The sequence below is a fragment of the Aedes albopictus genome, chromosome 2 (genome assembly GCF_035046485.1).
Source record: "Aedes albopictus strain Foshan chromosome 2, AalbF5, whole genome shotgun sequence".
NCBI classification, from domain to species: Eukaryota; Metazoa; Arthropoda; class Insecta; order Diptera; family Culicidae; genus Aedes; species Aedes albopictus.
The window spans coordinates 24,611,252-24,637,476 of record NC_085137.1 but is presented as its reverse complement, the minus strand read 5'-3'; the positions used below and the strand labels follow the sequence as shown (position 1 = coordinate 24,637,476).

Sequence of the window (26,225 nt, the reverse complement as noted above, 5' to 3'; positions counted from 1 at the left end):
TCTGTCAACCGATTTGAGTTCTCATGGAAGCAAATGAAAGCTACTACATCCTAGTAGAACGCTATTGATTTTTTTTTTCGATTGGACATCTCGAAGAGTACTTATGAGTCATACTACACTAAAACCCCAATTTACGCTCACTTTATTTGCGCCAAACTCAATTTGCGCCCCCCGATTTACGCACTAATTCCCAAATAACGCTCCCCCCATTTACGCACTAATTCCCAAATAGCGCTCCCCCAATTTACGCTCCTTAGGCGTAAATTGGGGTTTTAGGTATTCGGGAACGAGTAACAAGTTAGGGTAAAAGGTAGGTTAGAGGGTTGGCTAGAGGGTTAGGTAGAGGGTTCGAGGAGAGACTAGGACAGAGGGTTAGGGTAGATGATTAGGGTAGAGGGTAGGGTAGAGGGTTATGTTAGAGGGTAGGGTAGAAGGTAAGGCAGAGTGTAGGGTAAAAGATAGGGTAGACGGTAGGGTAGAGGATTAGGGTAGAAGGTAGGATAGATGGTAGGGTAGAGGGTTAGGGTAGAAGGTAGGGTAGAATGTAGAGTAGAGGGTTTGCTACAGGGTAGGGTGGAAGGTAGGATAAAAGGTAGGGTAGAGGGTAGGCTTGAGAGTGAGGGTAGAGGGTAGAGTGGAGGGTAGGGTAGAGGGCAGGGAAGAAGGTAGAGTAGAGGGTAGGATAAAAGGTAGAGTAGAAGGTAGGAAACAGGGTCATGTTACAGGGTAGGGTAAAAGTTAGGGTAGAGGGCAGGGTTGAGCGTTAGGGTAGAGGGTTGGTTGGAGGGTAGGGAAAAAGGTTGGATAGAAGGTAGGGTAGAGGATTATGTAGCAGGATAGGGTAAAAGGTAGGGTAGAGGGTAGAGTAAAGGGTTATGTTACAGTGCATGGTTGAAGGTAGAGTAAAGGTAGGGTTGAGGGTAGGGTAGAGGGTAGGGTTGAGGGTAAGGTTGAGGGTTAGGGTAGTGTGTTAAAGTAGTGGGTGGGGTAAAAGGCAGGGTAGATGGTTAGGGTAGAAGGTAGGGTAGATGGGAGGGTAGAGGATAGGATAGAGAGTTAGGGAAGGATGACATGAGATGAGATGAGAGATGATATGAGAGATGAGATGAGAGATGAGAGATGAGAGATGAGAGATGAGAGATGAGAGATGAGAGATGAGAGATGAGAGATGAGAGATGAGAGATGAGAGATGAGAGATGAGAGATGAGAGATGAGAGATGAGAGATGAGAGATGAGAGATGAGAGATGAGAGATGAGAGATGAGAGATGAGATGAGAGATGAGAGATGAGAGATGAGAGATGAGAGATGAGAGATGAGAGATGAGAGATGAGAGATGAGAGATGAGAGATGAGAGATGAGAGATGAGAGATGAGAGATGAGAGATGAGAGATGAGAGATGAGAGATGAGAGATGAGAGATGAGAGATGAGATGAGAGATGAGAGATGAGAGATGAGAGTTGAGAGATGAGAGATGAGAGATGAGAGATGAGAGATGAGAGATGAGAGATGAGAGATGAGAGATGAGAGATGAGAGATGAGAGATGAGAGATGAGAGATGAGAGATGAGAGATGAGAGATGAGAGATGAGAGATGAGAGATGAGAGATGAGAGATGAGAGATGAGAGATGAGAGATGAGAGATGAGAGATGAGAGATGAGAGATGAGAGATGAGAGATGAGAGATGAGAGATGAGAGATGAGAGATGAGAGATGAGAGATGAGAGATGAGAGATGAGAGATGAGAGATGAGAGATGAGAGATGAGAGATGAGAGATGAGAGATGAGAGATGAGAGATGAGAGATGAGAGATGAGAGATGAGAGATGAGAGATGAGAGATGAGAGATGAGAGATGAGAGATGAGAGATGAGAGATGAGAGATGAGAGATGAGAGATGAGAGATGAGAGATGAGAGATGAGAGATGAGAGATGAGAGATGAGAGATGAGAGATGAGAGATGAGAGATGAGAGATGAGAGATGAGAGATGAGAGATGAGAGATGAGAGATGAGATGAGAGATGAGAGATGAGAGATGAGAGATGAGAGTTGAGAGATGAGAGATGAGAGATGAGAGATGAGAGATGAGAGATGAGAGATGAGAGATGAGAGATGAGAGATGAGAGATGAGAGATGAGAGATGAGAGATGAGAGATGAGAGATGAGAGATGAGAGATGAGAGATGAGAGATGAGAGATGAGAGATGAGAGATGAGAGATGAGAGATGAGAGATGAGAGATGAGAGATGAGAGATGAGAGATGAGAGATGAGAGATGAGAGATGAGAGATGAGAGATGAGAGATGAGAGATGAGAGATGAGAGATGAGAGATGAGAGATGAGAGATGAGAGATGAGAGATGAGAGATGAGAGATGAGAGATGAGAGATGAGAGATGAGAGATGAGAGATGAGAGATGAGAGATGAGAGATGAGAGATGAGAGATGAGAGATGAGAGATGAGAGATGAGAGATGAGAGATGAGAGATGAGAGATGAGAGATGAGAGATGAGAGATGAGAGATGAGAGATGAGAGATGAGAGATGAGAGATGAGAGATGAGAGATGAGAGATGAGAGATGAGAGATGAGAGATGAGAGATGAGAGATGAGAGATGAGAGATGAGAGATGAGATGAGAGATGAGGTGAGAGATGAGATGAGAGATGAGATGAGAGATGAGATGAGAGATGAGATGAGAGATGAGATGAGAGATGAGATGAGAGATGAGATGAGAGATGAGATGAGAGATGAGATGAGAGATGAGATGAGAGATGAGATGAGAGATGAGATGAGAGATGAGATGAGAGATGAGATGAGAGATGAGATGAGAGATGAGATGAGAGATGAGATGAGAGATGAGATGAGAGATGAAGTGAGAGATGAGATGTGAGATGAGATTCAGTGGTTCTCAAGCTGGGGTCGCAGGCCATGCTGTTTTCGCAAGAACCTAAAGGCCGACTAGGAAGAGTGAATGTTTGTAAGATTCTGCATCTTAAGGAGTATTTATTACAATATTCTGGTGTTGTTAACATCGGGGGTTTTCAAACTGTAGTTACGGGCCATTCCTCAATAATCTAAAAGGCGATGATGAAGTGAAATCGGCTTTTCAAATTGTGTAGATCAAGCAGCATGATCAGTAGGTCGGCTCTAGAGGCACGTTCTCCTCCATTTGGGAAATTTGTGCCATCACCAGCATTATATTATAGGGTCTCGGGTTATTTGGCCGAACTCCATTTGGCCGAATGAATGACTGAAAAATGAATGATGAAATAATGTGACCATGGCATTGTTTGCCGTTTCAGTATTTTCCAAAAGATCAGCCTATGATTCAAAGAAGGAAACAACTTTATAAAATATCGGTAGTTTCAACGCCAACTAATCAATGAATATCAAAACTAGAAAGAATAGCCTATGATTGAAATAATGAAATACAGTCGAACCTCCATGAGTCGATGTTCCTTGACTCGATATCGACTCGTGGAGGTAAATTTTTCCATACTGAAAAATAATTTCTGGGTTACTATGATGGCCCCTTCAAAATGCTTCCCAAAGAATTTTTGTTCCACTTCTCGATATTTCCTTGAGTCGATGGTCCCTTCAATATCGACTCATGGAGGTTTTACTGTACTTCTGATGATCATATTGACCATTAGAATGTCAAAAACTTCCACTGAATTCTTTTGATCATGATTCGGCCAAACGGCATTCGGAAAAACGACTCTTTCGGCCAGATTGTATTCGGCCAAATGGCGTTCAGTCAAACGACATTCCGCCAAATGATCTGAAACTTAAACTTTGCTCTTCTTCCTAGCACTTTCGGTTCTTGAGATATTCACGTGGCCCGTGAACATAGATTGGAAACCACTGATTTTTCAACATATCAATTTCAGAGATACTGATCCTTGAGATGATCAATCCGTAAAACATTTGCTTTTCTTCCTAACACTTTCACTTCTTGAGATATTCACGTGGGCCGTGACCATAGATTGGAAACCACTAATTTTTCAACATATCAATATCAGAGATACTGATCCTTGAGATGATCAATCCGTAAAACATTTGCTTTTCCTCCTAACACCTTCGGTTCTTGAGATATTCACGTGGCCCGTGACCATAGATTGGAAACCACTGATTTTTCAACATATCAATATCAGAGATACTGATCCTTGAGATGATCAATCCGTAAAACATTTGCTCTTCTTTCTAGCACTTTCGGTTCTTGAGATATTCACGTGGCCCGTTACCATAGTTTGGAAACCACTGATCTTTGCAATACAACTACATTGTGATAAGTACATACTCCCTGAAGTGCAGAATGCGAAAAACCTTTTAACTTTATCCTCACACCTTTGGTTCTTGAGAAATTCGCATGGCCCATGATCGTAGGTTGGGAACCACTGAACTTAGCAAAACTGCTAAATTATTGATTGTAGTTAAATAACTTATAACCTTTTCACAGGTTAAGAACTTTGTGATTTCGATCTTCACAAGCTAATTATAAAACTGAAAAAATACACTCCCCCGATTTACGCACTAATTCCCAAATAACGCTCCCCCGATTTACGCACTAATTCCCAAATAGCGCTCCCCCCAAGTTACGCTCCCCCAATTTACGCTCCCCCCGTTTTGAGCGTAAATTGGGGTTTTAGTGTACTAAACTTTTTAAGATTTTTGACCAAGTGTATCATAATAAATATCTCAGACGTTTCTCAACCGATTTGGGTTCTCTTGGCACCAAATGAAAGCTACATCATCCTAGAAGATTCCTATCAAATTTGATTACGATTGGACATTTGGTTACTGATATATCTTTCGAAGAGTACTTAGGAGTAATATAACTAAACTTTTTGACATTTTTGACGAAGTGTATGTATCATATTAAATATCTTTGTCATCTGTCAACTGATTTAGGTTCTCTTTGCACCAAATAAAAGCTATAATATCCTAGTAGAACCGTATTAGATTTTATTACGATTGGATATTTGGTTACCGAGATATCCTTTGAAGAGTACTTGGGAGTAAAACATGTTAGCTTTAACTCAGCCATCTGTCAACCGATTTGGGTTCTCTAAGCACCAAATGGAAGCTACAAAAGCCTTGCACAAGGCCCTGAAATTTTATTTCGATTGGACATTTAGTTACTGAGATATATTTCGAAGAGTATTTAAATAAATTCTAAAATTATATTCGCTTGTCATCCTACATGAGCTTCTGGCCAGTCTAGGGAAAATTATTTTTTAATAAATAATGCTTCCTTGACCTCATATAAAACGTATACTAGTAGACTATTGTTTTCAATTAAACTATAAATAACAAATTACAAATGAACAGGAATTCTATGAAAACTAACAATATGTTAAATGAAAGCTTTGATTCTATATATTGTGGGGAAAATGCAAAAATTGGACAGAAATATTTTAATGAACTTTACAGATTTAAGTTACAATAGCTAAAATAACTAGCTAATGCCAAAACTGATTAACACAGTAGATATATCACTTTTTTTCCTTGTTGCACCATAACCATGAACACCAAGTACTTCGTAGCTAATTTTATCGACTGATTAAAAAATATTAGACAAAGTGTATCTCGATGATTTTCTTATCCATTTGTTAATCGATTCAAGATCTTTAAGCAGTTAACGAAATATACAATACTCCAGAATATGTGAGTTATTTTTTAAGGATTCCATACAAGATTCTAGGAGATGCCTGGCATTTCTGGCAGTTTAGTCCATGGTCCATGATGCTAGTTTGGAAACCAATCCACTAGATGCCAAATCTACAATATTTTCTGGAATGACCAAAAGGCACAATCACACTAAATATATATGTTAAATACGAATAATACAACAATAATTTTAATAAGTGTAAGAAGGGTTCTGTTCACCATAGGTGGATGCCCATTGCATTATGAAAAGTCCATGGAGCGACCGGGAATCGAACCCGTCACCCAAGCCTTAACAGCTGAGGCTATGGGGTCCGTCATGCTTGTTATCGTGATTATTATGACTTTAGTAATTTATTTTGACTCGAGTTTTGTAATTTCGAGAATAATGTGGTACCGTAATTCGGGGTCATATTAATCACTTTTCAACAGCTTTTGCGGATACCATCAGTACAACAAATTCTTCAACATCAGTACCGGTTGGATCTCCATAAAACTACGTGACAGAACTTTGTTTAAAAAGTTTAATCTTTTTATCAAATAACTCACAAAATTGGAAAAAAAATGCCATTTTGGGGCGAAATTGATCAGCATACAATAATGGAAGATCTGTAAGAATAGAAAATTGTCTTCTTCACTCAATGTTGCGCTTCTAAACCCGCATAACGCGTCAAAACTTTCACATCCATAGTGAACACGACTGTTGAAAAGCCAAATTTAATTTTGAAACTGCACTCTGTACGCCAGAAGTTTTGCAATTTTCTACAAAGTATGTGAGCTCTACCGCAATAAGCGATTGTTTCATGTTCAGAATCTTCATAACTTCATGATCAAGATTCCACAAAAATTTGGCCTAATTCAAACTTTTAAGACTATGCTGAGAGTGAATACCTAAAAGAATGCATGAAGGAATGCTTTCAGAAATTCCTGAAGGCATCACGGAAATAATCCCTGAATAAATCTCGGGAAGAATCTCTAAAAGGAAACCTGAGAAAATAACTGAAGAAATCCCGAGAGGCATTAATGAAGCAATCCTGGCAGAAAATTCTAACATAATGTTTGGAGAAGTTACTAAAGGAGTTCCACGAAAAATGCCTAAAGATAACCTGAAACCATCCCGAAAGGAACCCCGAAGGAAAAGGCTAAACAAATCCCGGAAGAAATCACAGAAGGATCTCTTAAACTATCCAGGAGTAATCACAAAATAAATTTCAGGATGAATGCCTCAAAGAATGCTGGAAGGAGTCCCGGAAGAAATTCCCAAGTAAATCTCTTTGTAAATATTTTTGACTTATGGCTCTTATACTCTTGATTTTTTTTTTGTTGAAGACTCCATCTTTATATTTCTTCACTGACTTGAGATATTGGCAAGAATAGTTTTTCTTTTTACTTCAAAGCCACCTGCTGTGAGAATTTATTATCAATAATTACACTACCGAACTAATTTTGGGCAGATAAGCATGTCTGCAGATAATACTATAATCAGGGTACGAAAAATGGATCACGCCGAAAAACAAACGCTTTGTCCTAAGCGGTGTATGTTGGTAACAAAGGCGCTCCGCAACAAACGCATGTCAGGCGGTGAGAGCAATAAAACAAACATCGCTTGCCGTGCGTGTGCTGATATTCCCACTTTTCTGCTGGAATTTCGACCCACATCATCGAATTCATAAGCATTTGGACGAAATAAGACTCTTGCAAACCTCAGAGTTGAGTTTCAGTTGTAAAACAATGCAAAAATCACTATGTGAATAGAACGAGACAAATATTCCTACCGTTTTTGTTGTGAACAAACTCGGGAGCGATTTTGTCATTATCTGCTAACGAAAAAACAAAGCGTTGTTGCCGTGCCTTCTTTGTTGCCTATTTTTTGCTTGCGGTGGCATATTCTGCGTACACTGACTATAATTCTATCTTTTTGATGGGCAGAGTTATTTCGTGAATGAAAGTTTAATTATGTTTAGTCCAACCACCAAACCGGCCGCTTTGTTAATCAAGGAAGATATCACGTCGAACGTATTTACCACAGGGTGTCGTGTTATCAAATCGACAATGATTTTTCGTAAGGGCCTAACTGACTTGATCGATTTCTCTTCGTCGACTCTCTCTTTCTCATCGTTCCTACTGCATCGACACCCAGTAAGGCATCGCCACACTGGACTCTGTTTGTTATATAGGCGCGTTTGCATTGTTGCGGGAACAAAGAGGGGGGATCTTCTCCGATGCCTAATGAGCAGGTCGCAATCTCCGTAGCTCGGGTGCGAAGCAGCTAAAAGCTGTAAATATAATTTTTATTTCATTTCATCTGGTTTCTACAAATGTTCTGTGTAACTTACAATCATCGGTTTCGAACATACAGGGAAATCGTGTTGTCCCTTGCCTCAGTGTTCATTTTTGTGGTGTGACTGTAGTTTAATTTTAGGTTAGATTTCGATTAGATTTAGGAAAATAACTGTGATAACTTACTGTGATATATTAGTTTTAGTTTAGGTAGAATTCATTACAAATACTAGCTCTAAGTTCAACTTTGATAGTAACTACAATTTAATCACCTCCTACATTCCTAATTGTGAGGATAAACGAGGTATACCACTGAATACTCGCACTTCTTCCTACTTTCTATTGATATGTCTCTTTTGATGACAATAAACTTGAATGCTATCATTTTACCAGGCTGACACAACTGAGTTGGTTGCTGTGACATAATGCCAGGCAGTGTTGGCAGCAACATGCATATTGTGGGACAGTGGGCGGCCTATCAAATTATGCTTACTTGCATTTGGGTAACTCTCGCTGAGACCAGCCCACTATTTACACCTTGTCTTCAAAAATGTTTATGGTGGTGATTTTCTGAAAGTCCTCGCTAAAAACGTGAGGAAAATGAAATTGGTAACTCAAATTGATGGACCCCCCCCCCCCCCCGTTGGTTAGAGCCACAACAATTTTTGCAGACCCCTCGATTTTGGTCAAATGGCGGCTCATTTAAACCGTTATAATTCGAAAGTCACTCCGAAACCCCCTTCAAAACTAATTGTTGTTGAAAAGGGGAAAGATAGAGCTACTATTTACAATAATAAAAAGTTGGGTCGGCCATATTGATTTTGGCCGCCATCTTGGATTTTTATACCAAAACATTTTTTTCAACATGATGGCAACCCACGATTTTCAAGATTTTTGCATCATTTGAAAGCTGAAACATTTATACATAACATATCAAAAAATTTGAGATGTCAATGTTACAGCGACGTTAACATTTTTCGGGAAGTGAAAATTTCGTCTGTCCCGATCATTTTGTCTATCCCCTGTACATTCATAAATGTTGATTTTCATCAATTTTCCGATTTTATTCTGTTCAGATGATACACTGCGACCAGTATTTTGATCTTTTGTGGCAATATCCGTATCCTTAGTATATAGTGCATGTCGTACTACTCCATTGTCATTGAAAGGCAATAAGTATCGATTTCTGGATACTTCATGGTGCAAAAACTTTGTACCATGAATCCACAAACGTTCCAAATGGAGGTTTATTGTGCCTCTGGAGCCAGCCTTCTGATACCCGAAGCAAGAAGCAGGCTCTTTTCCAGTGGAGATTTAATGTTTATATAATTGAAAATGAATGTTTTGATCTCAAGAAGCCTATAAGTACAAGTTTTCTGTTTGTTTGTTTGTTTTTTAAAGAGGTTTGTTGAATAATGATGTTTTGCATATTCAAATTAATCTCAAAATTAGAACTATGTAAACAACTTCCTATAATCCAAACATCATTAGAATTCAGGGAACACATTAGTTCTCGGTTACTCATTCGTCACCTCTTCAAATATTCGACATTGGGAAATCCAATCCACTTAAAATACTGATCAACCTGATAATCAAGAATTCTTTTGAACCTCCGATCAGAACAATTCGCAGAACATGATCGAGTCTAGATATCGCACCTACCGCAAGCACGACTGACATTCACAGCTCGTCGCAGGTAATGGGCGCGGGGCAGAACTGTTCTGACTCAATTTGCCAACTTATATATGATCGAATAGTGCGTCGTCCTGCATATCGATTAGGTTGCTGCTGAATGGTTCAAAGACGAATCTGGTCAGAACCAGCCGTGTTCAATGGACGGCACGTGGATAAAATAATCGATCGGACATTTGCCAACCATCATCGATCGGTAGGCATCACTCCCATCAAGGAAATCGATCAATCCAACTCTTATGTCACACATTTTATGAAGGTCTTCTCCGGTACTAAACTTACGGTTGCTGCGGAAGCGTTTCGCGTTGAAAGAGGCGTTCTCCTGGGCAACCGGTGCCAGTTCCTCGCAAACAGTAATTAGAGCTCTCCGGTTGCATTGAATGTAGTTAAGAATAACGATCGCTCGGTTAAAGTGAGATGTCCAGGTTAGGATCAAATGATAATGGTTTATCGACCGCGGTTGAATTAGAGAAGCTAAAATGGTAGAATATTTATCTATGATAATGGGGAGACATCAAAATTGAATTCCATTGACCTTATCACAGTGACACAGTCGGTTGACATACAGTCATTCCATAGAAAATCGATATAGTGAATCTCCGAATGTCGTGCGACTTGGTGGGATTATAGTTCATCGAAAATAATAAGACCCATATTTTTTATTCCGTCATTAGGGTGACCAATTTTAAGATAGGGTGGACCAAAAATTCGAAGTTTTTCACAACTAATATTTTGCAAAAATCCCTTCTCCTTGAACCAGTCGGCCGATTAAGAGTTTCTTTGTTTTTGTGTAAAAGATAATGATCAGTAGTTAACTACGCTAACGCTAACGCTAACGCTGCGCTTAAAGATAATGATCAGTAGTTTTTAGCAAAAGTACGTTTGAATGGCACCATTGTGTGTTTAGGTGCTATTAATATGTTACATAAAACTACAAGGCTACACACCAAATTTTTTGAAACGCTTCCAGCACAAAAAAAATCATCAAAATAAATTGCTGAATTTCAGCATTTTTTTTGCTGAATTTCAACACAACATTGCTGATCAACTGTCAAAATTGCTGGATGGTTCAGCAAGTTGATAAATAATTGCTGATATTCAGTAAATTCGCATTGCTGAATGAAATCAGCACAAAAAAATCACCAAAGTTTGCTGAATACCAGTAACCAAAATTTGCAGTGTATACACTGTATCTTTATAGATCGCTACTGAGTTGAGAAAGTGAGGGTAACTCTTTGCTAGTGAGTGCTTCCATCGCTAGTGCAGAGTACATTTTTGATGGTCAACAATCCTTCTCAAAGATCCTTAAAGGTTAACAAAGTTATACTGGTCATGGGAATCTAAAAACATCTGTGTAGATTATATGCACGAAGATTCACCAATGTTCACGAAGAACAGCGAAGACCCACGGAACATTAATGTCTTCCAAAAATTCTTAAACATGCAGTGTGTTGTATATCTCTTTATCCCGTAATACTAGCTATACCTTTTGAGCCTGTGTAACGGCTATTTTTTTGGTTCCTATGATTCTTCCAAGGGTTCCTCTTGGAGTTAATTTCGAAATTCTTCTAGAGTTTTTACAGGGACATCCACTGAAATTCTTCCTGTGATTTCATTCGAAATATTTCCAGTGATCTCTAATACGATTCTTCATCCGCTCTATTTTTTTTCAAGCGAAAGCTATCGGATTTTTTCTAAAATTTTATCCAAAAATTCATCCAGAGTTTCGTTTCTGAACTCTTTCACGGATTTCTCACGAAAGTTCGGTAAAAATTTTTCGTCAAATGGAAAATTGTCCACTGGACCACTGGGTCTTTCGTGTGTTGTCCATTGCCTAACGTAAGTAATCGTTCAGTATGTGCAACCTCTGGTTGAAGACGGTTTAGTGTCTTATTTATAGATTTCTGCTGACATTTTTTAGAAATTTCTCTTCAAATTTTTACTGGTCTACTTTCCGAAATTGCCCAAATGGTTCTACTCATATTTTCCATTGATTTTTCCTGGAATTATTCTTGGAACTTTTTTTGGATTCCTCCTCAGGATTCCTCCGGAAATTCTTCCAGGAATTTCTCCAAGTATTCTTCCTGTGATTTCTCCCGCTATATTTTTTTTTTCAAGATTCACATGCATTGCTCCCACAATTATTCCAACAATTACTCATTTGATGTCCTTGAAATTCCAGAAATTTATCCCAGAACTCTTCAAAGATTCTTCCGTGAATTAAACCAGAAATTCTTCCCGAACCCATCCCGAAATGCCTGCATATTTAGGCCCTTGAGTTCTTCTTGAGCTTCTTCCATGGATTCTCCCCGGAACGGATTCAGCTTGTCTTCTCGGAAATCATCATAAGATTTCTCCCAGAATGCTTGCACGGGTCTCTCTCTGAAATCTTACCTTGATTTTCCCAGAACCCTTTCAAAACTGTTCCACAAATTTTTCCTGGAAGTTTTTTTCCGACGTTTTTCTGAGAGTTGCTTCTGCAATTAATTACAAAAAATCTTCCCGAATTTCTTTTCTTTCACGGATTCTACCCGGAATTCATCCGGAATCCAGGGAATTCCTTCGGCAATTCTTGTCTTGGTTTCTTGTCGAAATCATTCCATCGGGTTTCCCCCCGAAGATCTCTCTGAGATTTTGTTTTCGGAATTCTTGGGAGGATTTTCCTATACTTTTTGAAGTTTTTTCCGGATATCCTGGATACCGGATACTTATCGGGATGCATCCGGATTATTTTCAGGAATTTTTCCTGAGTTTCTTTTAGAATTCTTTCAGACATTGCTCTCTGAAATCTTTCAGATTTTCCTTCCAGAATTTTTCCATGATACCATGGATTTTTTCCAGGCTTTTCTCCCAGAATTCCTCCATGGATTGCACCCCCAAATTTTTTCAAGGATTTCTTCCATTTTTCTGCCAGAGATTCCTCTCGAAGTTCTTCCCAATATTCCTCTCAGAGTTTTTCTTCAGGTTCCTCTCACATTTTTTTTGAGCTTCTTCCATTTTTTCTCCAGGATTCCTTCTGAGATTCCTTCCTAGACTTCAAGAGATTTCTTTCGGGATTTCTCAAGGAGTTTCTGGAATCTTCAAGGAATTCCATCCCAGGTTCTCTTAGTGGCTTCTTTTGAAATGTCTTCAGAAGTTTTTTTTTTTAATCCAAAAGATATTCCTGGAAAAATGGAACTGTTGGAAGAAAACAATATGAAACTTGTTGGAAGTTCATGAGGAATTCCATACACAAAAATTGATGGTGGAATTTCTCAAAATACTGCTAGAAGAATCCCTTTATAAACTCCTGAAGGGTTTATAGAAGTTTCAAGAGGAAGAGTTCTCAAATTCCTCTGAGGGAATCTATAAAGTAGTTCCTGGAGGAATCCCAGAAGCAGTTCTTGACAGAAAATCAGAAAAAGTTGCCGGAGGAATCCCCGAAGAAGTTTCCGGAGGAATCCGAAAGGATTCCTCGAAAGAATCCTGGAAGTAGATGAACCCGGAAGAGGTTCTTGGAAAATTGCGGAAGGAGTTCCCGGTGGAATTACAGTAGGAGTCCCGGAAACAATTCTTAAAGCAATCCCAGAAGTAGTTACCCAAAAAAATATTATTATTATTATCATTTTATTATAGATATTTTCAGCCCTAGGCAGGTTCATTTCTTATATTCCCGAATAAATCTCGGAAGAAATTCCTAGAGGAATTCTGTAAAAGTTTTTAGAGGAATACTAAAGTTTAGAAGGAACTCTGGGAGGAATCTCTTATGGAATTACTGGACGTAATCCTTCACGTAATTTTGGAAGGAGTTTCTTTAGGATTCTCGGAGAGAATTTCTGAAGTAATTCCCAGAATAACTTCTGGAGGAATCACTGAATAAATCTTGGGTGAAATTGCTGGAATTCCAAGAATATTTTCTGTAAATCGAGAGTGAACTTGTGGATACATTCCAAAAGAAACTATTAGAAGAATTTCGGATGGAATTCTTGGAGGTTTCCCGGAACTGCAAAAATGAAATATTCATCTGTTTTTTTTTTAATGTAACGCCAAATTTCAGAATTTTCAGTTTAAAATATAAAACCAGGGGTACTCTTTTAGTCTTGAGACAATTTATACGTGAAAAAACTAGAAACGTAATAATACGTGAACAACTAATTTATTTACAATTGGGCCCTTTCAACCTATTTTTTAAAAACAATTTGGCAACTGGTTCAAAAGTAACAATTTTTTTAAATTTTTAGTTTTGAAAAACTTTTATTTCTTTTTATTTCTTCAAACCTCGCATTCAAACTAAAAAATGGGGCCTCGTGATAGATTATTCGAGTTTTTTTTTACTGTTTACCAGTTTTTATTAAAAAAATATTAGCTTTTTCTTAGATATGTAAATTTTCAGACTGTTTCGAACAACATTTAACAAGGCTAACATATTTATTCTTTTTGTATTTGATTTAACCCTTCAATACCCAATCCCGCCTTAAAGACAGACTTGTTAGAGTCCCAAAATGGCCGCCATATTGGCTGACTGACACCTGCTCACGATTTCGAGGGCACAAATCTCTTCGTAAACAAAACCAGCGCACATGAGATTTTTATTTTAAGGTTATTACAAGTGAGCAAGAGCAGAATAATAAAATTCACAGTTGTTTGAAGCTTGCTTCTTGAGATTTGTGCGCCTGAACTTCTGATGCAATGTTGAAGCGGGATTTCATGACGTTTGTCCTTAAGACGGGGTATAGTTTGAGCATTTTTGTAATTTTTGTTTCGTGGATAATTTTTTTTTATATTTTTGGCTGATACTTAGGACTGTTCTATACATCTCAAAATAGTTTTTGGTGTCTTTCAAAACGTATTTACATTTATGAAAAATCATTGAAAAATTGATGTTTTAGCCACCTTTCAGAAGTCATTGATGATTTTGTATTGAATCGCTATAAATAACATATTTTAATATTTTCCCAAATCAAACTATCATAGTAAAATAGTTTAAGGGAATCCCGTACACTCTAAAATGATTTCCCTTAAAATTACACGAAAAATAAAATTTTACACGAAAAAAATCAAAATAAATATATTTCAACAATAATCATAAAATTTCAAAATGTTTTCGTCTCAATAAATAAGATAATGATCAGTAGTTAACTACGCTAACGCTAACGCTAACGCTGCGCTTAAAGATAATGATCAGTAGTTTTTAGCAAAAGTACGTTTGAATGGCACCATTGTGTGTTTAGGTGCTATTAATATGTTACATAAAACTACAAGGCTACACACCAAATTTTTTGAAACGCTTCCAGCACAAAAAAAATCATCAAAATAAATTGCTGAATTTCAGCATTTTTTTTGCTGAATTTCAACACAACATTGCTGATCAACTGTCAAAATTGCTGGATGGTTCAGCAAGTTGATAAATAATTGCTGATATTCAGTAAATTCGCATTGCTGAATGAAATCAGCACAAAAAAATCACCAAAGTTTGCTGAATACCAGTAACCAAAATTTGCAGTGTATACACTGTATCTTTATAGATCGCTACTGAGTTGAGAAAGTGAGGGTAACTCTTTGCTAGTGAGTGCTTCCATCGCTAGTGCAGAGTACATTTTTGATGGTCAACAATCCTTCTCAAAGATCCTTAAAGGTTAACAAAGTTATACTGGTCATGGGAATCTAAAAACATCTGTGTAGATTATATGCACGAAGATTCACCAATGTTCACGAAGAACAGCGAAGACCCACGGAACATTAATGTCTTCCAAAAATTCTTAAACATGCAGTGTGTTGTATATCTCTTTATCCCGTAATACTAGCTATACCTTTTGAGCCTGTGTAACGGCTATTTTTTTGGTTCCTATGATTCTTCCAAGGGTTCCTCTTGGAGTTAATTTCGAAATTCTTCTAGAGTTTTTACAGGGACATCCACTGAAATTCTTCCTGTGATTTCATTCGAAATATTTCCAGTGATCTCTAATTCGATTCTTCATCCGCTCTATTTTTTTTTTCAAGCGAAAGCTATCGGATTTTTTCTAAAATTTTATCCAAAAATTCATCCAGAGTTTCGTTTCTGAACTCTTTCACGGATTTCTCACGAAAGTTCGGTAAAAATTTTTCGTCAAATGGAAAATTGTCCACTGGACCACTGGGTCTTTCGTGTGTTGTCCATTGCCTAACGTAAGTAATCGTTCAGTATGTGCAACCTCTGGTTGAAGACGGTTTAGTGTCTTATTTATAGATTTCTGCTGACATTTTTTAGAAATTTCTATTCAAATTTTTACTGGTCTACTTTCCGAAATTGCCCAAATGGTTCTACTCATATTTTCCATTGATTTTTCCTGGAATTATTCTTGGAACTTTTTTTGGATTCCTCCTCAGGATTCCTCCGGAAATTCTTCCAGGAATTTCTCCAAGTATTCTTCCTGTGATTTCTCCCGCTATATTTTTTTTTCAAGATTCACATGCATTGCTCCCACAATTATTCCAACAATTACTCATTTGATGTCCTTGAAATTCCAGAAATTTATCCCAGAACTCTTCAAAGATTCTTCCGAGAATTAAACCAGAAATTCTTCCCGAACCCATCCCGAAATGCCTGCATATTTAGGCCCTTGAGTTCTTCTTGAGCTTCTTCCATGGATTCTCCCCGGAACGGATTCAGCTTGTCTTCTCGGAAATCATCATAAGATTTCTCCCAGAATGCTTGCACGGGTCTCTCTCTGAAATCTTACCTTGATTTTCCCAGAACCCTTTCAAAACTGTTCCACAAATTTTTCCTGGAAGTTTTTTTCCGACGTTTTTCTGAGAGTTGCTTCTGCAATTAATTACAAAAAATCTTCCCGAATTTCTTTTCTTTCACGGATTCTACCCGGAATTCATCCGGAATCCAGGGAATTCCTTCGGCAATTCTTGTCTTGGTTTCTTGTCGAAATCATTCCATCGGGTTTCCCCCCGAAGATCTCTCTGAGATTTTGTTTTCGGAATTCTTGGGAGGATTTTCCTATACTTTTTGAAGTTTTTTCCGGATATCCTGGATACCGGATACTTATCGGGATGCATCCGGATTATTTTCAGGAATTTTTCCTGAGTTTCTTTTAGAATTCTTTCAGACATTGCTCTCTGAAATCTTTCAGATTTTCCTTCCAGAATTTTTCCATGATACCATGGATTTTTTCCAGGCTTTTCTCCCAGAATTCCTCCATGGATTGCACCCCCAAATTTTTTCAAGGATTTCTTCCATTTTTCTGCCAGAGATTCCTCTCGAAGTTCTTCCCAATATTCCTCTCAGAGTTTTTCTTCAGGTTCCTCTCACATTTTTTTTTGAGCTTCTTCCATTTTTTCTCCAGGATTCCTTCTGAGATTCCTTCCTAGACTTCAAGAGATTTCTTTCGGGATTTCTCAAGGAGTTTCTGGAATCTTCAAGGAATTCCATCCCAGGTTCTCTTAGTGGCTTCTTTTGAAATGTCTTCAGAAGTTTTTTTTTAATCCAAAAGATATTCCTGGAAAAATGGAACTGTTGGAAGAAAACAATATGAAACTTGTTGGAAGTTCATGAGGAATTCCATACACAAAAATTGATGGTGGAATTTCTCAAAATACTGCTAGAAGAATCCCTTTATAAACTCCTGAAGGGTTTATAGAAGTTTCAAGAGGAAGAGTTCTCAAATTCCTCTGAGGGAATCTATAAAGTAGTTCCTGGAGGAATCCCAGAAGCAGTTCTTGACAGAAAATCAGAAAAAGTTGCCGGAGGAATCCCCGAAGAAGTTTCCGGAGGAATCCGAAAGGATTCCTCGAAAGAATCCTGGAAGTAGATGAACCCGGAAGAGGTTCTTGGAAAATTGCGGAAGAGCGATTCCAAGCAACAGCATCAAAATTAAGGAAATTTTTTAATTCATGATTTTCTATTGAACTGAAACTTTGCACAGTTTTTCAGTTCCATTTAAATCGCCATTTTTCGATATCAAATTTTTATTTAGAGCCACGACTAACTTTTCAAAAGGGTGTATGTGAAAATGGTTCAAAAATATTCAAAAATATGCACAGCAAAAACGGATTGTTAGATTGTTATGAATTTTTCAGCAAAGTTAGATAACTAAATGGTGATTTCTAAGAAAATATACACTGTGAAAAAAAATCTTTTTTATCATTGAAAAATGTCATTTTTGTCACAAAAACTCAAATATCTCAAAACCCTATCTTTTTACCAACTTGATTTTTTTAGGGAAAACGGTCCATTGTATTAGCAATCTACCATAAAAATTTGGTGATGGTAAACTAATAAACAAAAAAGTTATAACATTTCAAAAATTTCACAATTTTTACATTTAGTAAAAAAATCGCCGGGAATCGCGATTTGATGCTGATTTTATTGTACAGCAAAGTTAGATAACTAAATGGTGATTCCTAAGAAAATATACACTGTGAAAAAAATCGTTTTTAACATTAAAAAAATATCATTTTTGTCACAAAAACTCAAATATCTCAAAACCCTATCTTTTTACCAACGTAATTTTTTAGAGAAAACGGTCCATTCTATTGGCAATCTACCATAAAAATTTGGTGATGATAACTAATAATCAAAAAAGTTATGACAATTCAAACATTTCACAATTTTCACATTTAGTAATAAATTTGTTTTAGTGTAAATTATTTCGGCCGGAAATCGCAGTTTGATGCCATTGCGTGAGTAAAACAAGTTGTTTTTATTATATATTATACATACAGGCACGGATTAAGGATTGTGGGGGCCCGGGGCCCAAGCCGATGTGGAGGCCCTTTTGAGAGATGAGCAAAAATGTTTTTCCTTATTTTCGAACAGTATTTGAGCAATATGAAAAATAAAGCTAATGTTAGCAAGCAAAAAAGGCTTTTGTGGGGGCCCCAAAAAAGTGTTTTCCCTCTTCTTCAAGATGAATGTTGAAAGCGTGTTTTGCAACGTTAAAAATATTGAAATGGGTATAGATGTTGAAGAATATTTCAAAGCATTTTTGAAAAGGGGCGTAATTAAATTGTTTAAACAGATGTCGCTGATGGTACGGTGGCATGACTCTCTGCACTTAGCACTTCTGGCAATTTCTCAGTTGTTGTTGTTTTCGAACTTCCTGCACCCTGCTTTACCGAAGATATACAGATGGCTCGTTTGTCAAATTCTAGACGGCAGGACGTGCAAATGCGTAAATTTGTATACAGTGTGGACATTTGGGCATAACGAGTCTCTTTCAGTTTATCTATGGTGCTTTCGGTGAGATTTCGTAACTCTTTTGAACATTTTTTTTCATCAAACGGTCTACAAGAGAGCGTTGAGTTGAAGACCTTTGAGAAAGCGACTGTTCATGTTGTTCGTTAGATTATAATAAACAAAATCACTTATTAGTTTTAACTGACTAGTTTGGTGTTGGTGGCTGAAGAAAAAATTTACTATACAATTTTTAATATCCATAGCGGTAGTATTTTTTTTTGCTTTTTCGTGAGCAGAGCATTGTCATGGTATGTATACAGACAAACAAACGTAACACTGACGAAATTTTCATTGACCACGCCTTTAACGATCATTTTGAATCTTGGTTGTGGCTTTCATAACCATAAGAGCGCCCATCGTTTTTCTTTCCGTTTGACGTTTCACACTAGCGCCTTCTGATGACGATATTGCACAACGCAGTGTTTCGTGAAACATTTCCACCAGGTGATGGTAGTGTGAACTGGGCGATGGATTTTCACTAAAATTGTTCTAGGCGTTTCGTCTGTTTGTTTGTGGTATGTACCTCTCATGCATTTGTTGTTGTTGAAGTTACTCTTATTCTTCCGATCATAAAGTCTGTTCTCTAAGAGGTATTTTTTTTGCAGATAAACAAGGCGTTTACGCGTATATAAAACTTTTATTATACGGCTTTTGTCTTGAAAATAAGTTTAATTTTATTTTTCTTATAGTCAACAGTTTTTCAACACTATCAAGGGATTTTTTCACCAGTCACGTACAATAAAAAGTATGACACTCTCAATATTTTTGATCACAACACTGGATCGCGTCTCAGTTTCAAATAGATACTGTAGTAATTATGAATAATCAAACTAAAATATCATGAAAACAACTTGTTTAATTCAGGCGGCAGCCTTTACCTAGGTGCTGCGAATAGAAACGGTTTTATTTTTCAAGCTAGCTAACACACACCAACACACTCCCGGCACACAGCTTGTAAACACGCACGAGCGTTCAATTTTCTTGCAAACACCTCTCTCAGCGCAGTTGTCAAACATGCCGTCGCGACGCTGTTCGGAAATGGTAAACATGATCAATCCACCATTATTCCAGTTTTGTTTTCGTGTGCAAAGTTTATTATTTTCCATTCGCGATGGAAATTTTGATGGATAGTTATTACAAAATTAGCTGAAAAGGGTTCAAAACAATGTTTATCCTTCTCCTCGCTTTCCAACGGATTGACAGCGGCAAATGGAGATATCGTGACTACAGTTTTGATTATATCCGCAGCACCTAGATAACAATACTCTTCAATCAAGCACACAGGTACAAAAAGGTTTAACATAACCTCTATCTTCAATGTTTGGCTCCCAATGTTTGGCTACCGCAGAGAGAGCATATTGAGTCAGTCCGCGATACTCAGGCCTTTACAATAAAATCAGCATCAAAATATAATTCTCAAAATAATTTACACAGAAAAAAAATTTTTTTTTGTTGCTAAATGTAAAAATTGTGAAATGTTTGAAATGTCGTAACTTTTTTGTTTATCAGTTTACCATCACCAAAATTTTATGGTAGATAGCTGATATAATGGGCCATTTCCCCTAAAAAATTGACGTTGGTAAAAAGATAGGGTTTTGAGATATTTGAGTTTTTGTGACTAAGATCATATTTTTTTAAAGTAAAAAAAGAATTTTTTTACAGTGTATATTTTCTAAGGAATCATCATTTAGTTATCTAACTTTGCTGAAAAATTCATAACAATCGAACAATCCGTTTTTGCTGTACAGCTTTTAGAATATTTTTGAACTATTTTCGCATACACCCTTTTGAAAAGTTAGTCGTGAGTGAATATGAAGGTTTAATATCGAAAAATGGCGATTTATATGAAATGGAAAAACTGTGCTAAGTTTCAGATATTTTTGAAATGGTCGCTCAGGATCGACTGACATGACTCCGTGGAATTCCTCGGAAGGAGTTCCCGGTGGAATTACAGTAGGAGTCCCGGAAACAATTCTTAAAGCAATCCCAGAAGTAGTTACCGAAAAAAATATTATTATTATTATCATTTTATTATAGATATTTTCAGCCCTAGGCAGGTTCATTTCTTATATTCCCGAATAAATCTCGGAAGAAATTCCTAGAGGAATTCTGTAAAAGTTTTTAGAGGAATACTAAAGTTTAGAAGGAACTCTGGGAGGAATCTCTTATGGAATTACTGGACGTAATCCTTCACGTAATTTTGGAAGGAGTTTCTTTAGGATTCTCGGAGAGAATTTCTGAAGTAATTCCCAGAATAACTTCTGGAGGAATCACTGAATAAATCTTGGGTGAAATTGCTGGAATTCCAAGAATATTTTCTGTAAATCGAGAGTGAACTTGTGGATACATTCCAAAAGAAACTATTAGAAGAATTTCGGATGGAATTCTTGGAGGTTTCCCGGAACTGCAAAAATGAAATATTCATCTGTTTTTTTTTAATGTAACGCCAAATTTCAGAATTTTCAGTTTAAAATATAAAACCAGGGGTACTCTTTTAGTCTTGAGACAATTTATACGTGAAAAAACTAGAAACGTAATAATACGTGAACAACTAATTTATTTACATATTTATTGCACCCAAACACAATTGGGCCCTTTCAACCTATTTTTTAAAAACAATTTGGCAACTGGTTCAAAAGTAACAATTTTTTTAAATTTTTAGTTTTGAAAAACTTTTATTTCTTTTTATTTCTTCAAACCTCGCATTCAAACTAAAAAGTGGGGCCTCGTGATAGATTATTCGAGTTTTTTTTTACTGTTTACCAGTTTTTATTAAAAAAATATTAGCTTTTTCTTAGATATGTAAATTTTCAGACTGTTTCGAACAACATTTAACAAGGCTAACATATTTATTCTTTTTGTATTTGCTTTAACCCTTCAATACCCAATCCCGCCTTAAAGACAGACTTGTTAGAGTCCCAAAATGGCCGCCACAATGGCTGACTGACACCTGCTCACGATTTCGAGGGCACAAATCTCTTCGTAAACAAAACCAGCGCACATGAGATTTTTATTTTAAGGTTATTACAAGTGAGCAAGAGCAGAATAATAAAATTCACAGTTGTTTGAAGCTTGCTTCTTGAGATTTGTGCGCCTGAACTTCTGATGCAATGTTGAAGCGGGATTTCATGACGTTTGTCCTTAAGACGGGGTATAGTTTGAGCATTTTTGTAATTTTTGTTTCGTGGATAATTTTTTTTTATATTTTTGGCTGATACTTAGGACTGTTCTATACATCTCAAAATAGTTTTTGGTGTCTTTCAAAACGTATTTACATTTATGAAAAATCATTGAAAAATTGATGTTTTAGCCACCTTTCAGAAGTCATTGATGATTTTGTATTGAATCGCTATAAATAACATATTTTAATATTTTTCCCAAATCAAACTATCATAGTAAAATAGTTTAAGGGAATCCCGTACACTCTAAAATGATTTTCCTTAAAATTACACGAAAAATAAAATTTTACACGAAAAAAATCAAAATAAATATATTTCAACAATAATCATTAAATTTCAAAATGTTTTCGTCTCAATAAATCTGTATCCCAAATAGGCTTCTAGGAAAAATATAAAAGTTTGAGGATGTTCAAAAATAAAAATTAGAAAAATCAAAAACTGAAAGTCACAAAATCGAGAATTAAAAAGAATCATCTTCCAAAACATGTTTAAATCGATTTTAGATGACGAATAATGATATTAAGATCAAAATCAAAAATTTGGGTATTAGAGGGTTAACTTAAGGTTAAGGTAGGAAAAATATGAGTATAGTTTTTTCATTGAAACTTGTATGCAAACCTTTAAAAATCCAAAAAATGATTCCCTTTTGATGGTTTTGAAAATTGATAAAATTAAAATTCGGGTTAAAATTAGAGGATAATAGTTAGAAGAGTTAGAAGCATTTGACCATCCTGAGCTACTGGCAAATTTTGAGGCTGAAAGTCAGCATTCTACAGAAAAATAATCAAAAAAAAAAAAATGGAGGGCAAGGGTTTTAGAAAACTGAAATTGTATGACGTCTTACACAGATCCGCGATGAATATTACTGTCGGTGTTTTTTTCGCCAAAATCCTTCAAATATCCTGAAACATCTTGGAAGACGTCATTTTCAATTTAACAAACCATTTTTGGGTTATTATATTCGGGGATGGAAGCACTCACTTGTACTCAGATACACTCATTTGTTATCATCTCAGCTCAGAAGCCTGCACAAAAAAAAAAATAAAAACAGTGCCAAAACATGTTCAAAATTGAAAATTAAAAAGAAATCAAAGCCTATTAGCTACAAAATCGTTAGAAAAACACAAACTTCTATTGTACATTCCATTCCATTCCAAACACCTAATTTTCTTCTCCTTTTCAGCTCCGACCATCCAAGTGTGTAGGCGAAGCAACCCCGACATTAGCAAGTGCATCACGGACTCGGTAAATGCCCTGAGGCCGCGATTGGCCACCGGGAGAATTTCCGATGAGTTCTCGATCCCACCGCTGGAACCGCTGGCTCTGGCCTCCGTCAACATGGACCGAGGGGCGGAGTTCAAGGCGACCTTCAGTAATTTGCTGGTGAATGGTCCCAGCAAGTTCCAAGTCGACAATCTCAAGTGAGTTATTATTATTTTTCTGAATGGCAGTGCAATCACATTTGAACCGTGCTCCTTCCTTGTTTTCAGAGTAAACCTCGACAAACTGACATTCGATTTCAACATCTATCTGCCGAGGCTTTCCTTCCGTGGAAAGTACGACCTCAAGATCAAACTGTTGCTACTCAACATTGCCGGCAAAGGCGACCTCAATGGTGTCCTAGGTAAGATCTGTGATCACATCAAGGTTCCATAATTCATACTCACTGGCACCTTTTAATCACATATGCAGAGAACTCTCGAGCACGTGTCAAGCTGTTCTGCGAGCGCTACGATAGGGACGGCAAAGCGTTCATGCGCGCCAAGCGGCTTGCCGTCAAGATTCAGATCGAGAAGGGTCAGTTCGATATGAGGGACCTGTTCAACGGTGACGCGGTGTTGAGCCAAGTGGGCAATCAATTCATCAACGACAACTCGCGTCTCTTCCTGGACGAGCTGACGCCCGGTTTGGAGCGAAGTCTGTCCGAGACCTTCAAGAACACTGCCAACGAAATCCTCCAGCTGGCCACCATGGACGAAATCTTCCCAGCGTAGTGCATCTTTGCGCTTCGGTTTCCTGTTCAGTTCCTTCCCTGATTGGTGGGGGAACAATCACCAAAAGTCATCCTCATTCCGTTCCATAAACCTTAGAAATTTAATTGATTAATTCTGGTTTGGGCGTATAAGGCTCCGCAATTACTATTTGTTACTAGAAACCTTTCCAATCATCCATCCTTCTACTACCCCTTACCGGATTTCCTGCAAATGGTGTTACTTACTGGAATAATGTTGTCTGTGATGAGCTAAGAGTTATATGTGTGTGAGTGCTTTTAAAATCGAGTCTTAATTAAAAGAAGAAAAAAACTAGTTTATAAGACAATATACAATATACATCGGAGTATTCAATGCGAAGAAACGCAACCAGACTTCGAGAAGGTATCGTCTTCCCCTGGGTTGCGAACGAAACGAATAAAATTAGAACTGAAACTCCTGAGTCATCATGAGGTAGCCAATTATTTAACATCCGAAAACAATATTAACATTGACCTTGAGAAATGACGATACGCATTTGAGCATCTCTTCCAGATGGTATCCCGCCGTTCCAGGTTTTTTTTTATTCTAGAACTGGTTCGACAGGGGTGGAATTTGTTTTTGCAGACGATGGTGCAATCATCGGCAGTCTGCATTCTACTACGCGCAAAAGAAGGGGAAATTAGATGCCGGGTGCTGATTAGGTTAGCACTTTGGATTCCTTATGCGTATAATTAGACTAAAAGAGAGTGCTGTAATGTTGACATCAGAATGCATGATCCGCTAATTAGGATTTTGTTTAGATATAAGATGTTTCTAATATACTTTATGGTATTTTTTTATTGCTTTTTTGAACATTTTTTTGAAAGCTTTTATTATTGTCAATGGTCAGTGGTAACCAAATTTGGCAGCCCTCGATATTTCCAGCTTTTTGATCCGCTGTTGTCAGTTTGTAACGTGGCATAACTCTATCCAACTTTTTAAGGACAAACGTATTGAAATCCCGCTTCAGCAGTGCATCAGAACCTCAGACGCACAAATCACAAAAAGCAAGCTTCAAAACAACAGTGCATTTTATTATTCTGTTCTTGCTCACTTGTAATAAGCTTAAAATAAGAAGCTCAGGTGCGCTATTTTTTTTACGGAGAAATTTGTGCTTTCGAAAACGTGAGTAGGTGCCAAAGTCGGCCATTGTGGCGGCCATTTTGGGATTCTAACAAGTCTGTCCTTAAGACGAAAATGGAAGCATTTTCTCATTTTTTCGGTTTTTGATTTTTTATTAAATAACGAAGCAATATTTTCAAAATCGGTTTTCGTGCACTTGTAGAGTATGGATCAAAGTATCTTCTGAATTTTTTTGAGGTGGAAAATGTTTTTCGTTTTTGCAGAAACCATTTTTTTTGTGAAATTTTGTTCAAAAATGGTTTCTGTAAAAACGAAAAACATTTTCTACTACAAAAAAAAATCAGAAGATACCTTGACTCTACATGTGCACGAAAACCGATTTTGAAAATATTGCTTCGTTATTTAATAAAAAATCAAAAACCAAAAAGTGAGGAAATGCTTCCAGTTTAGCCTTAAACCATTGTCGTTGAGAATTACTGAAAGGCTCTTCTTCTTAGTCACCTCTGGAACAAAACAAACGTCATACGTTGACTGTTGATTATACGTCAGATGTGTCAGAGATGTGTGAACGCTGGGATTGAAATCATTTCTTTAACTAAATCTTGTCATAAAATGGAAAAAAAGGCAAGAATAGCTTTTTCCTTTAGTCTACGAGGGGTACGGAGGGTCTGACGTGACCAAGACTTGGTGTACGCGGTTTTTGAATGGCCCCTTATTGGGATTGTTACAGGAATTTATTCTGAGATTTATGTGGTAGACTGCCCACTGGGATTGCTTCAGAAGTTGCTGTCGGCCATCCTCCAGAGATGCCTTTTATAAATAAATTGGATAAAAAAAAATCCTCCAGGGATTTCTCCTGGAACTACTAAATATAAATTCTTCGTTCAGAAACTCCTGCTGAAATCCATCCTGAAATTCTTGCTGATGTTTTACAGAAATTCCTCTACGATTTTTTTTTGAGATTGATTCAGAATTTCCACTTGGTATTCCTCTAAGATTTTCTGCTATGACAAATTCTACCGGGAACTCATCCGAGTATTTGCCCAGGGATCTCTCTAGGGATTCGGAAAAAAAATGTGTATGAATATGTTCAATTATTTAGCATAGCATAGCATA

At 37.2% G+C, this 26,225-nt stretch overlaps 1 protein-coding gene across 1 annotated transcript in view; it reads left to right on the top strand.

Annotated features, from left to right (window-relative positions):
* Nucleotides 1-24,447, top strand: part of LOC109429639 (protein takeout) — a 28,326-nt gene extending 3,879 nt beyond the window's left edge. The window contains exons 2-4 of the mRNA XM_019705640.4: nt 23,198-23,435; nt 23,505-23,638; nt 23,707-24,447. Coding sequence (XP_019561185.3) covers nt 23,198-23,435; nt 23,505-23,638; nt 23,707-24,008 — 674 coding nt within the window. The 3' untranslated portion in view covers nt 24,009-24,447. The remainder of the gene's footprint in view (nt 1-23,197; nt 23,436-23,504; nt 23,639-23,706) is intronic.
* Nucleotides 24,448-26,225: the final 1,778 nt, after the last annotated feature.